Raw genomic sequence first — 15,910 nt, forward strand, 5'->3', positions numbered from 1 at the left:
AATAAAATAAAAAAATTAATATAATTTCAACTGTATACCTTCAAGAATAAGCAGATATTCAAATGTCTAAATATAATCTTCAATCAATTATCAATAATTAACTAACAATATCTTTCACCTGATTATTTCTGGTAATCATCAGTGCCATTAATGAATGTCAAATTAACAAACAGAATAATTTTTGATCAAGTGTCCAATTCAAACGTTAAAGTAATACTGAGTAATTGAATGAAATGAAACACTAATTGGAAACATTTCGTTCATTACCTCTCGTAATTTTAATTTAGGAAATAGGATCTCAAATTACTAATGTATGATGCAAACTCGATAAATGGGTTTACGAGTTTTTTATTATTTCATAAAATATTCCATTTTAAATGAAACGGAAATAATTTGATAGAATATAAAGATAAGTGATTAAAAATTAAGTTAAGAAGTGTTTTATGGTCCTGAAAATTATTTGTTATTATAATTGAAACTTTGCGCCATAAAACTCAAAATAGATTTATATGAAATCATAAGTAGAATTTTCCTAACGCCTAAATATATCTGTTAGCTTTTTTTTGAACAAAAATATATATTTAACTAGTTATAAGTGTCATATAGCCTACAGGCAAGTTACATGAACTTTTTGATACATGTAAATAATGGAATTATTCAAAAAAATAAGATTTAGATATTTAGACGAAAGTTTAGAGTTTATATCGAATATAAATTTTTTGCTTCCACTAAAATCTAATGAATAAAATTTCCAGTTGATATCTTCTAACCAAAGTTATAATATTTGTAATTTTAATAGTTATAGTACACAAATTTCTGTTTCTCGTCCTGAAATTCCAACTTTAAAATTTTTTTATACTGACTTTTCGTAGGACTATAATATTTTCGGATACTTGTTTAGATCATTAACTTTATCGTCATGTTAATTTTCATTAAAATCCTTGAAATTTGTTTTTACCATTTAATTACAAAGAAACCGCTCTGATGATTTTTATTATAAATCACTCAACATGATCCTTAACTAATATCTTTCAAACGGCTAATAAATTTTCAAAATTGGATCAAAAATTTTGGCTAAAACCTCGACGAATTTTGCAATTTTCTGCTAAATACAAAGAAATGGCTCAGCTGATCATCTTGCAAACTTAATCAATGTTATCGAATTTCTTCATCGAAGGGTTCCTAAATTTTTGAAATTTTGAAATTGGTGCAGCGTTTGTGAGAAAATATTGATGAAAGGTCAAATTCGCTCACATACACACACCTACTTTTTCCAATATTGGTCTCAAACGGTTCAGAATAACTTGAATTGTTAAGAAAACACACAATTAACAAGATGATTTTTTTAACAGAAATATAAAAATCTTCTTCGTAAAGTTAAAAATATATAAAAACCTTGATATTTCAACACCCTATAAATCTCATCAAACCTAATCTTCTAGTGCTTGATATTCTAATGTAAAAACAATTAGATTAAAATTTATCACCATTTGATTAAAATGAATTTAAAAATTAATCCTCATCCCCATTGAAGTTTAATCAAAGTTAACCAGAAGCATAGCCATTTCCTCAACATAAATCCATTACCCTGCACCTTGATAGAACTTTTCTTTTCAACTTACAAAGCAAGCCATAAAACGTCTATTCCAATAAAATAGCCGGCAATGAAATATCAGGATATATTAGAAAATAGTGGCCTTGTCTCTAATAATCTCGTTCGCGGCTGATCGTAAAGTGGACCATAAAATCAGTTTATGACCGAAACCGCGATCATCGTTTTGTATGAACAACTGAAAGGAGATTTTATGGCCTCTTGTCGCAGACGACGTCCACCCATTTAATTATAGGTGGACGATAGTAAAGATACACCTAAGCAGAAGTTTCTGAATCGGATATCAGTGACGATAAAAAAAATTAACGTCCCATTGTGGATAGTGCTTTTTACTTGTTTCCTCATGAAAGGATCCACAAAGTTTGGAAACAATTTCCTATGTTGGTCAACTGTCCATATAGGTATTGTGGACTTTGTATGTTTGTTAAAACTCATACCAGTTGTAACAAACATACAAAGTCCACAATACTAATAAAATGATAACAGTAATAATAATAATATTGATAAAAATATGAAAAATTAACTTTAGATATCAAAAGTAATTGCAAATGGATTAACTAAATGAAAACAAAACTAGTATAAGTATAATTCTGCCTTTAGGCAAGTTGTATGAACCACTTGATATGTGCAAATAATAATAGTTTATAATAATGTGACATAATCACTCTTTTGATTAGATAAGCCAACTCTTGATGTGTGTCCCATTATATCAAATTTTAATGAATTTATATAAGTTAATCATTTAATGTAGGCCTATGATATTTTAAGATATTTGCTATTCAAAGATTCATAAAAATCACATTTTTTATTAATTATTCACGATGAAACGGCCCGGAAGATCTTTATCAAAACCTTATCAACAGCCTCCAAAGCAAAATACTTCGAAGAGTTTTTGAATTTTTCAAAACTGGATCAGGATTTCTGATAAAAACTGTAAGGAATATTTTTATGTTTATTTGGTGTATATAAAGAAACAAACCGCTCAAAAATTCATTAAAATTAGTCCTTGTCGAGGTTTATTGAATGACATTTAAATTTTTTAAATCCACGAACCTGTCTTTGAAAAAAAACCGTAAAGTTTTATCTTGCATGTACACACATGTTTTTTCCAATTTTGATATCAAACGATTCAGAATGACTTGAAACGTCAAAATATCAGAAATTTATTTTGTGATTTTTTTGGCAAAAATAAACTTCTACTTTGGAAAATTGGTAAAATTAGCGTAAAAAAGGCAACAAAACTTTGAGGTTATAAAAAGTTATATCATCTAAACCTCACTGTGTTGAGACTCTATCTGGCTTAACTTTTTTAATAACCCCTTTTTATGAAACATTTAGACTAACAAAATTTAAATAAAAAATGTTTGTTTAGATAAATTAAATTTAGCACACTTCAATGCAATTGTTACTATGTATTTATTCACAGTAAATATAATCCTCGGTGCATAATAAATTCCGAACATCTAAACAAAATTGATATTATATCATTTGGTTGCATTGTATGTATTCAACATCAAAAACCAGAACCCAGAACACCATAAAGCTAAAATTATCTAAACTAGCAATAAATTTAATAGATCAATAATGCTGGTTTGGCCATGATGAATAATAAGTTACAAAATAGTTTATTATGTAAATGGAAATTATTTATGCTTTGAAATCGTTATTTATAAGCTCATAAGTTGAAATTCATTGTGGGTCATAAATGTTTATTAGTACAGATGAATAATTGAAATTAAATTAGGAAACCTTGGCAAAAATTTATGAATAATGAATTATAGCTATTATATTTGAGGTAGAAATAGTACAATTTTTATTAAAGGGCTCATAAAATTTGGAAACTTGGAAATTATATAATAAAATAAGCAAAAAAATCGCCTTATTTTGTTGGATAATATATATATATATATATATATATATATACTCGTATATATACATATATATGTATATATATACACATATATATACATATATATATATGTATATATATAATATAGTATATATAATATATACTATATCTCAGCTATAAGTATATACTGAAACGCAAAAAAATGATGTATCATTTTTCATGGAATTACGCTAGTGATAGAGGACCCACCATTTGGTACCAGAGATATGAAAAGATTAATGATTTATTTTCCACATTTCTATAGCCATAATAACTGCAAATTGTGACAAAATATATATGTTAGGTAATTTTCAAATATCACCGTTGAAATATATTAGAACGAAATCGAAATTTCTTTTACTTATATTTTTTAAACAAAACCATCATCATAACAATCATCTCGGTAACAGGAATTGACATCAAATATAAAAGAATGAACTAAAATAAAAATAATTCTTGCATATTTATGATCTCACCTAATCATAAAAGGACTTTTAAAAATTTCACTAATTATTTTTGAAAAAATCGACATGCTGTCGAATTTATGTAATATAAAAATTTTAATTAGTAAGATAAATTATTTCGAATTAATAACAAATTACTAACCGTGTATGAGAGATCTCATTAACAACCTTATACAAGAAATCTATTTAGGTTTTAATTTTTAATGTATTATATAAAATAGCTTATAAAACTATTTTTAAACTTTAATCTTCTAAAGTGATGCATATTTTGCCCTATTGAAAATGTACTTCATATTAATTAGATTGTATTAGAGTTTAAATTACGCGGTTTGCTATTTTTCATGGTATAAAATATAATTAATCATTTAAGTTTAATGACGTAGTATTCACATTTTTTGGAAGTCAAGACAAAGTATGAAATTAAACTTTTGTTTATATATAATGGGTATTATTGCCCTTGGACAGGTCCGTGAGATGAGTTAAACTCCAACTCGATTCAGGCAATAAAAGTGTGAGAGATTTCCTATTGTCATTTCACACCGCAGTGACCGAAATGAGCTTAATTTTATATATATATATATATATATATATATATATATATATATATATATATATATAACGTTTCTAGATATAACAATTTTAATTATCCTATCACATTCTTATTTCAGAAATAAAATGAGAATTCTTTTCAAGTGTGATATGTGAATGTATATGTTGGAAATACCATTCAGAAAACAAACGCGAAACAATAGCGCATCATATAAATTATAAAATCACGCCATGCAATATAATAAAAATAGCAAAAAATATATTTCTCACTCTGCTGTAGAAAATCAAACTCAGCAATAACATGTATACAGATCATGCTCAAACTGCAATACTGAAAGTAAAAACGCTGCAACTATTAGAAATTGATAATAAATACATAAATATAGATAAAATAGTTAAAATTCATACTCTGTAATGGTACCTGATTTTTGGATTTGTTTATAGATGCTTATTATGCTGTGATTTACTTAATCATTATTACTATTATTCTAAAAAATTCAGAAAATCTATAAAATTTTAAGTGGGATTTGTTTTTCAATAATAGAAGCAGTATTAAATCCGGTTTTGCTGTTGCACTTTATAATTCTGATATTGAATACTTTTATCGACACATCGCTCATTAGAGTTCAAATATATAATTGAGCAAGTTTAAGTTTAAATTCACCAAGTTAGTTTTCTACTATTTCAATGGAACGTACAAATGCACTACTATTAACAAGTAAGCAATTATATAATTTGATAATAATAGGGGAGAGTGGGGCTCAAAGATCCGCTCGTAAAAAGGTCCGCCACCAATATCTGAAAAATCAGTTAAAATAAGAATTTTTTAACATCAATATCTGTAAGTAGAGGGAAAAGATGTAAAACTTTGATCCTTGCTATCGAGAGATAAACGACAATGTTGGAAATTCTATAACAAAAGTATTTTCTTTCGTTGCGAGCACTGTTGTTTAGTTTACGAGACCTTAATATAATTTTTAAGTATACGTTATTTAATTGTTTTATGATCATATTGCTCAAAGTCAAATAGGACCCTTCTGCCCCGCCCTGCTCTACATCAAATTATTTATTTTCATATAATAAAATGAAACAAAACCGAATCCATCCAATCGAATCCAAAGTATAGTACTAGTAATATGAAAAAATCAGATACCATTATATTAAATGAGTAAAAAATACATACAAAAATGATTCATATTATCGAATAAAAAACTATACAAATATATAGATAAAATTGGAATTCACGACAAAAATGAATGTATAATTTAAAATATGAATTTTCTGTGATATTATTAAGTCTATTACAAAATCATTTTAGTATATACATAAAATCATGCCAATTAATTAAATATATTAATTAATTTACTAAATATTTCATGCCATCATGCGCTTAGTGTAAACCTACCTTTTTGATAGTGATTGTGCGAACATTCTTAAAACTGGAATAGTCCTCCTGCCAAAATCAAACATTCAGAATACTTATGTACAAAATAATAATCAGGTGTAAAATCACATTAAGCAAAATGCGTGTGTATATATAAAGATAATAATTTTAATAATATAATCAGCTTGTAAATAGATATATGGGCAAAAAGGTAAAAAATGCCGAAAGAAAAAAATTGTTAATGTTAATTAATATTAATTGTTAAAATTAGTAAGTTAATATATTTTCCCATAAACCGATATATTTTTACAATAAAAGTAGTTAACTAACAAAAATTCTTCGATTTATTTGCTATTTAATATTTTGGAATTATCTTACATTAATTAAATAAAAAACTCGAGTAATTTAGAAAAACACATAATATCAGAATTATGTATTTTTTAATTAATTAATATAACCACAAAAAAAGAATATTATAGTACAATGCCCTTACTAATTAAATATTCTCCTATATTATTGTAACCCAAAACCAAGATAAAAATATACACATAAAATAAAATTAAATTAAAATAATAATAATACAGATATATTTAATAAATCAGAAGTAGTAAGATATGGGTCCAAATCTGAAATATTCGTATTTTTGTGGATATTATCTACAAAGTAATCTGTTAGTTTTGAAAACCAATTTGTAATTTTATACGGCCTGTAATTTTCTTTTAAAAACATATTATATTATTGCATTCAGTTAATATTTTCTAGTTTCAAATATGTATTAAATTAAAATTTCTTTAAATTGACTCTCTTCCGACATCTATAATTAGTATTTTTTATCGTTTTAGATAGATTATTTTAGTTTTTATTATTGCTTAGATAGATTATTTAGTTTTTATTATTGTTAACAAATTAATTTAAAGTAACTATTAATTTAATCTAACAAACTACTAATTTAATAGAAATTTAAATTAATTTTCCATACTTCGGAGTAACATTTTACTAATATAATATAGTTTGTAGTTGCTTTCAATTTATAAAAGAGGAGTTGGTAACCAGAGTAGACCAACCCACAAATCGGGACAAAAAACTGAGATACAGCGAGGATATGATTATTTTTTCATTGGAAAATGTTTCAAAACTGGGATAAATCTAATATTTATATCTATCGTTAAATGACAGCAAAAAATCTGCTCTGGATCTAAAGTTCTTTCACGTTTGTCGAAAAACCAAAGAACTATGGAGTGTATAAATTTTGTTCATATAATGAAAAAATCTAATAAAATTATGTAAAAAACATGTGAATATATAAATTGTAAATAGAACCTAAATTCATAGAATATAATTTAATAATATTAATGAAAAAAATAAATTTTCTGGCTTATAGCGTTCAGGTATATTTAGTATGATCCACGGTGGTTACCAACTCCTCAATAGTTGTAATAAAGTTCTCATCATTGTCATGTTTTATTTCTAATATGTGTTCGATTTATGTCTATAAAGAAAAACGTTAACGTGTTCGCAAATATTCCATATCCGACTATTAAAATTATTGAAAAAAATCTAAAACTAAATAAAATTGTTAGTAAAATATCTTGGTTTCAAATTATCATTTACCCCACCTACTGCCGTTACATAAATTATACAGAAAATATAATATATACATAGCCAAAGCAAAGCCATAATAAAGAAGTGTTCTCATTTTCCGTATATACATAAATTCGCAACCCAAATCCACTCTTTTCATATTTTATATACAAAATCTATTTTTCGTTTGGCCCGTTGAGAAATCGCATGACATGTGCTTACCTCGTAGCTGAGCGTCACGGGAAACTGCGTTATGGGCTTAACGGCAACATCTTGCAAAGCGGATTTCCGCCTGAAAATTAACAGACGAACCATAATTAATGTTAATAATTAATTAAATTGACGCATATTATAATTTCGGACGTCAAACTTGCTCAGTGAACTACTGATCAATACAGAATTTAGTAGGTACTTAGAGAATCCAATAGTTAAAGACTTGACAGAGAGGACTTTGATCAACTAAATTCTGTATTGATCAATTTCTACTCATTAGAAATTTTAGTTAGCAGAATATTTGTTATTATATATTGCAAAACTTTGATATAATGTCAACTTTTCAATTCTGGCTCTCAATATAATTATTACAGAAGTTACAAGATTTATTGGCAATATTTATATTAATATAATCCGCCACGCTGTTATTTTTGATGCCTTATAATTTGAAGCAAAATCTTTAAAATTTGATTTATAGTTTTCAGTGCAATTATAAAAAAATAAAAACTTTTAATTGCAATCTCAATAAGAATATAATTCGCCATTCTATGGTTTCGTATCACTTTTAAATTTCGTTTCAGAACATTTGTTAAGATTTTGAATACAGCTCTATTATTTGAATTATGTGATCTTTGCCAAGTTTTTTCTACAAGTCATTTTTACTAATTAGTATTTTAATTTTAATTGAGAAACTAAATACTATGATATAATAATAATCATATCTTCCGATTTCAATCCGACTTTAAGGGCTAACATTGCATTGCTATTGGTATCCTTTAGCTTTAGAACATTAGTGTTTAATTTTATATAGTTCAATAATATTTTGAATAGTATATGCTTTGAATCTATGTAAAAGTTTAATGTATTTTCCATATATTTTGATTTTAATCCGAGTCCCCATTTTTTTCATTGAAAAGTTACCAGATATTATTTTATGCTGATTACTTTAAAGCTCACTAGGTCTATAATAAGAGTATGATCTGACAATTCTAAGCAAATAAGAATTTTTTTTCTAAAATGCATGATTCAGCTAAAAATTATTTTTCTGTTCGTAACAAAAATTATGCACATGCACATTATTTAATAATTATTTCTCAAATATGTTGAATTTTAAATTTTATGTAAGTATTTTTTCCACAAAGTATAATCATAATGCAAGCAGCTTCTGCCTATTACATTTCATTTCCTATTATATTGATTGGAATTCTACTTTAATGTATATCAAATTTGATATATAGTAAAGTTAACTATATATCAAAGCTGTAAGGATAATTGAATCATTTGAATTGCGGGTTCTTACTCACTTTTTTTAAATATAGAACCATCAAATTATCTCAACATTTTGGTTTTAAGAGCGCAATAAAACAATAAGTGCACGACACACCTCAAAGATATATTGACCTTGTTTTTATTATGTAAATGTATTAACTCTATGTTTTTAGATCATTCCTTATATTTTTATGAGTGCTAGCATATTTTTTTTATATTATAAATTTATTTATATTAGAAATTATAAATATTATACATATATCAAAACTATAAATAAACCACAACTGTGATTTCTATGAATCATAAAACAACAAAACTATTAATCATACACAGTGACTCAAATCGCATATAATTCAGCATATTTGGAATTGATAAGATTATTAATCAAAATTATTAATCCACGAAATGATTGATTACTCACGTATGAAAGATGGACATTGAGGTAATAACGTTATCATTATTGATGCAGATGGTGTTTATTGAATATTCATATAATAAAATTATATAGTTGATATCCTTTGCACACAATCACTGATATTTGGTTCTAGGGTTTCGTCTTAATTTATTTTTGTGTGAATCTATTGCTTAATTACCAAAAGCATTAATATAATTAATATTTTTTTATTTATTAGCTTCCTGTGATGTCTTTCTAATACAGAGTGCGCCATTTATATATGGTCAATGGAAATGTTAAATAACTTGAATAATTTTCATTGAATTTTGATAACCCTTTTTTTATTATCAAGTTCAAAACCTTACATTTTTTTCCACTAGTTCGAAAAAGCCTTTACTGCAGCCAATCAGTTGAAATTTGTCAAAGTTATTCAATGGTTCCATTGAACCCATATTAATGGCGCATCCTTTAACTTATTGGCTTTGTAGAAGGATATTCATTGACCTATCTCTATTTTTATTAATTTATTTTTAGAATAACTTTAACACTGATGTCTTTTTCATTAGTTGCAGCAATGTAGAGTAAGGACTATTTACACTTAAAAACATGACTATTTATGTTTTCAAGTGAAAACCGATGTCACTTCAGCTTGAAATTAAGCTGCGCCAAGAGGGTATCAGGTACTAAATCAGGTACTACTGATTGGAAACCCGAGCTCTAACCACTGATCAACGAGGCAATCAACTTCAATTATTAATAACAATTATTTTGTTTATTAAGTATCATAGTTATTTTTTAGTGTGATTCAATTCAATTGTGAATCAATATCAATATATAGTTCATTTACCTTCGAAACAAACAACAATCTATTTTCGGTCCTGTGAGCAGCTACAAGTCATAAAATATCCACGTACAATTTCTCTTACTGTTGATGTTCAAGCATTATATTACAGCATAAAACAATAATGTCCTATTTTTGTATCACTTATAACATTTGGTCGTTATTCAACTCAACAGAGCGACACGAGGCTTCATATGTCACAGAACAGGAAATAACGAAGATAAACACTTTTCCGTTACTAGAGAGATCATTAAATGTGTCCCTGGGCGCAAAAGAATTTCGGAAACTTAGTTATATGAATCTTTCCTTTTAATAATATTGTCGGGAAAGTCGCGCACATTCGCGTACATTCACTTCTCACTGATGTTGTGTTTATACGTGCAGTTCGTTATATTAGCAATAGGAAGAGCTCGAGTGGAAATTTTACTCAAAGGAGGAAATAAATCAATAATTGAAATCGGTTGCACCGTGTTTCCGAAATCGTAGACGAAAATTTGTATCCGCAACACACACACATAAACATGCATCCATTTTTTTTTAAGATATGTCAAAATGTTCAGAAACCCTGAAAAGTAAAGATATAAATCTAAACGTAAATTAAAGATAAAATCTATTAACAGCATCAGATTTTAGACTTAATAAGGAAAAGCCAATGTATTAACGTGAAAGCAATGTTTTGGCTTTTGGTATTATACATATATGAATTTTGGAAAACTAAGAAGCCAATACTCGAATAAATTACCTGAGTTATGTTGACGGACTCGCATGTTAATTAATAGAATGAGTTTGTAGTCACCATTAACAAAAAGTCTATTATCTATTAACAGCATCAGATTTTAGACTTAATAAGGAAAGCCAATGTATTAACCGTGAAAGCTTTTGGTATTATACATATATGAATTTTGGAAAACTAAGAAGCCAATACTCGAATAAATTACCTGAGTTATGTTGACGGACTCGCATGTTAATTAATAGAATGAGTTTGTAGTCACCATTAACAAAAAGTCTATTATCTATTAACAGCATCAGATTTTAGACTTAAAGGAAAGCCAATGTATTAACCGTGAAAGCTTTTGGTATTATACATTAGGGTGGTCCTTAAAATGGTCATTTTCGAATTTCCTTGCTCCCAGGGGCTCAAATGGTTCCAAATTGATAAAAAACAATTCTCTGAAAGTCTGAATTTTTTTTTATCTATTTGGAACCACCATTTGAGCCCCTGGGAGCAAAGAAATTCGAAAATGACCATTTTAAGGACCACCCTATTATACATATATGAATTTTGGAAAACTAAGAAGCCAATTCTCGAATAAATTAGCTGAGTTATGTTACCGGACTCGCATGTTGATTAATGAAATGAGTTTGTAGTCACCACTAACAAAAAGTCTTTGTCATCTAAAACCTAACCTCCAAATGGCACAAGGATCAGAATCTATTATATACTTTGGTTCAACTTCACCCCTGTTTAATAAGTAACAATACTTATTATAACACTTATATTGTATAAATTAAATTCAGTATTAAATTAAATAAATTAAATCGGCTATATTATTAACAAAAATATTTTCTTACTTCTTAGTCCTTCACTTTTTGAGCACGGTTGTTTAGTGTATGATACCTAAATAATCTTTTTAGGTATACTTCATTCAATTGTTACATTAGAAGCATTATTATTTCAAGATAAAACTGTTGATCACTACCTACCCAAACTATTAAGATTTCTAATAGTAATAAGAATTGATGAATTTTTTCAATAATTATGATTGAAAATACATATTAAGGTAATGATTTTGATTTTTTTCCACAAGCCTAATAATTAAATTGGTTCGAATGGATTAAATAATGCAACTATTACTATTGTTCTTGAAAACCTCTTTGAAACTAAAAATAAAATGATGGATCTTTTTGTGCCCAGGTTGTCCTTTTTACCCCGCATATAATGTAAAAAACTAGATGACAAATTTTCAAAAATGGCAAAAAAATAGTTTTACAGTCACGAATTAGTTGTAAAAATTTATTTTATTGAACATAGTTAGATAGTTGTTTGTTTGGTATGTGTTATTTATTTTGATGTAGTTGGTATGGTTTTCACAGTATAATTGCTAAAAGTCAAATTAGAATTTGCAAGAATTTTGGCAAAAAAAAATTCTTGACCCCCACCTTACCCTAATACAATTTGCTCATTATAAATTAGCAAAATGTAGCTTATAAAATACTATTCAATTTTGATTGTAATTATTCAATAAAATAAAAAGAATATTCACCAGCCACAGGTTTATATCGACTAACAAGTCGCAAAATATCGTAACGCCTTTTGCAAGTGAGCTTCTCAATATTTCATTAAATGTATGGAACCTGACACGATCTTATTAAAAATATTTTACAATATGAATCAGTAGTTGCCTACGTAAATACTTTACAATTACGCTAATTCTTCAAAAGTTTGACGTCATAAAACTAATGCAATAATTATTAAAATGGCAGCAGTAATTAGATATAAAATACATGTATTATTCAACAAACACATTTATTATAGACATGCTTGAATATAATTATTATGTTTTCCGCATTTGAAATTATAATAGAGAATAATAAATATTATTTAAAATTAAAAATTATGTATGTATATATGCAATGATATATCAAATGGTGAAAGAGAGGCACGATGGCATGAACTATTTATAGTTTACTAGTCTGTAATAATTTTTTTAAATTTAGAATTTATATTTTTTTTAAATTTAATTTTTAATATATATTGAAAATTAATGGAAAAATTCTAATATGATAAACCAAATATATGGATACCTCGGTTTTTGAAACCGTAGCCTTTGGGAATCGTCGTGAGCCGCATTAGTGTTTGCAAGCAGCCTTATCTAATTACGAAATATGTTCGCGATATAAAGGTTTTGTTATGATAACAATGCGTCATATGATGATCAAATAATTGAATCGGGTGACATGGCCTGATCTATAAATAACACACGCCTGTTTATATTGCTCAAAATAAAAACAGCCATAACATGAGAGTAATAACGCTCATGCGTAAAATATTGTTTCCCCTTATCTGCTCGAATACGCCAAGAGATATTTCGGCGAGATTCGGCAATAGATCGACAAGCAGAAGAATTCAATGGGAAAGAATTTTATGGATTGATTTATATATCTATGTTGAATATCTTTGACAAATTTTAAATCTTCGTATGACTAGATACTGTTGATGTATAATGGAATTTGTGATAAAATATATTTATCTTAAAAATTGTTTGTGCAATCTCTATTGTACTCGGAAATTTTAATGACTCAATTTTTATCTGTTGTTTTTTAGAATATCAAATGACCACAAAATAATAGAGAGTTAAAAATAGGTGTTTTCATGATATTTCTTAAAATGAAAGGAGAAAAACTCCTATAAAAGCATCTTCTTATTCGAAAAATTACTGATGATACGTTATTTTCACTTATTAGTAGATGATTTAATAGCTGATGCGTCTAAACAAACATAGAAAAGTATAATTTGGGTTTAATTTATATTATTTTGGGGCATCCATTAACCACGTGAGCAATTCTTGGACGCCTTTCTTCCCTCGATAATACTTGGTGATATTTAAAGTTAACTCCCTTCCCCCAACAAACATTCCCTGTATTTTCCTACAAAAAATAAAAAAGTGGATGTTTTAGAAAAACGATAGATTTTAGATTCAAAAATTCAGTTACTAGACTGCTCGACCGCTGCGTGATATTTTGTGATTTTTGTCGATTTAAATTTTGTCCTTTTAAACCTCATGGTATTAATGAACGGCCAATAGTCTGTTTTTTCAAATTATTTGTTTTATAGATTTTTTATTCGACTTTGAAGCATATTCTTGTATTAAAAATGATGAAAGTCTCATATATTTCTTAAATTTTACAATTTTAAGTTTCAAGTTTGCTGTAGTTCTATATCAATTTTTGTTTTGTTCTTTTTTGCGTAAACTACTGAACGATGTCACATCTAGTGACAAAATGTACAGAATGAATATGCTTTATTATTTATTATTTTATTTTATTAAATAAGTAGAGAAAAATAAACATTGGATTAGTTTTGGTTTGCTGAATGATGTGACATGTCTCCATTCATTTAATAAGAAAAATATGATGATCCAATTGCTTAGTTGTTGGCATTTGTTTTTAAAGAAAATATCAAAAAAAGTTTGACTATCACTATCACATATTTTAAAACGATATCTGGTACATATAATATCATTTAATTGTATTCAATAATTTATTAATAATCAATAATTATCATAAAATTATCATGAGGTATTTCTGTTAAATAGCTGTTAAATAAAACTGAATATTTTTTGCTGAGTTGAGTTGTTTTTGGTGAATTGCAACTATATCTTTCATATTTTTTATATGCTGAAAATAACATTATATAGATATATATATATATATATATTATATATATATATATCATATATACATGTATATATATATATATACATATATATTGTTTAGATATGAAACTCCAGATGGGATATGAAAGGAAATTGTATCGATCGTTGTTGTTTCCGTTTCTAGCCGCATCGAAGTGTGATACATCACAACTTGTTAAATCAGAAAATTCAATTCAAAACGACAAATATGAATATGCAAAGAATTATAATAATAAATGAAATTGTACGAGATATAAAATAAAGGGTATATTTAATTTTAATTCTATTTCTCATTGTGAATAAGTTCACATAATACAACAAAACGAATGAAAACCACGGGTTTTATCTCTTCCTTATATGTGGGAAAATGCACGCTTTGCTGTAGCCTAAATCCGGAAATATCTAGAATATTTGAAACTAATCATTCAGTCTGCTGCCTAAAGCCACTCTTTGAAGTTGAATTCGTCAAATAGATTTTTCTTTCACGTAAGAGAAACTCGTTTTGTGGAACAAGCCCGTGTTGGCTGTTTATTTGCATTTCTTTGGCAAAATGAACTACGTGGAAGGAACAACTGTGAAATTATATGTATAGGTATATATATATATATATATATGTGTGTGTGTAATTTTATACAGGGTGTCTCAGAAGTAAACGTCAAGACGAAACGGGTGATATTAAGGGTAACTGTCCAGAAAAAAAATTGTCTCGCGTTGTTTGAAAATTATGAGCTTTTAAGTGCAACAGTTTTAGGTTTTTATTTTTTTTATTTTTTTTTTAATGAAACAATCAAGTTTTTTTACCATTTCACAAATTTCTGCCTAAAATTGCTAACTTTTGATGAAACTGCTAAAACATTTTGTACATTTTTGGGCTTCATAAAGTCGACGGATTTAAAACCTTGTAAAGTTATAGTTCAACAAAGAGTTTAATTCCTAAACACTTGAATCAATTGTGTTATTTTCAAGTGTGGTGCTAGAAATGCTATTCACGGTTCCGATTCCAAAGTTCAAATGAACAAAAGTAATAGAAATTAATCACAATAACTGAAAAATTGTTATAATTTACAAAAGCTCTAGATTGCACTCAAAAGCTCATAATTTCCAAACAACATGAGATAAATTGGTTTTTTAAAATTTTTCAGGATAGTCGAGACCTGTACTATCACCCCATTTCGGCTTCACGTTCAATTCTGAGATACCCTGAATAAACCCTAAAGTATTTGATACATTTTGAAACTTTTTTATATATTTGTGCAGGAATCAGAGCTATGTGTCTAAAAGCTGTTTTTGTAGTATCTGT

General features: G+C 27.0%; 1 protein-coding gene across 1 annotated transcript in view; it reads right to left on the bottom strand.

Moving 5' to 3' along the window:
- LOC113368346 (inactivation-no-after-potential D protein-like) overlaps positions 1–15,910 on the bottom strand; it is a 144,016-nt gene that overhangs the window by 41,531 nt on the left and 86,575 nt on the right. The window contains exon 7 of the mRNA XM_026609896.1: positions 5,919–5,966. Within this exon, the coding sequence (XP_026465681.1) occupies positions 5,919–5,966 (48 nt within the window). The remainder of the gene's footprint in view (positions 1–5,918; positions 5,967–15,910) is intronic.

This window comes from Ctenocephalides felis, unplaced genomic scaffold (assembly GCF_003426905.1).
Source record: "Ctenocephalides felis isolate EL2017-DRISC unplaced genomic scaffold, ASM342690v1 CF-g0.4_SCAFFOLD_01170, whole genome shotgun sequence".
NCBI classification, from domain to species: domain Eukaryota; kingdom Metazoa; phylum Arthropoda; class Insecta; order Siphonaptera; family Pulicidae; genus Ctenocephalides; species Ctenocephalides felis.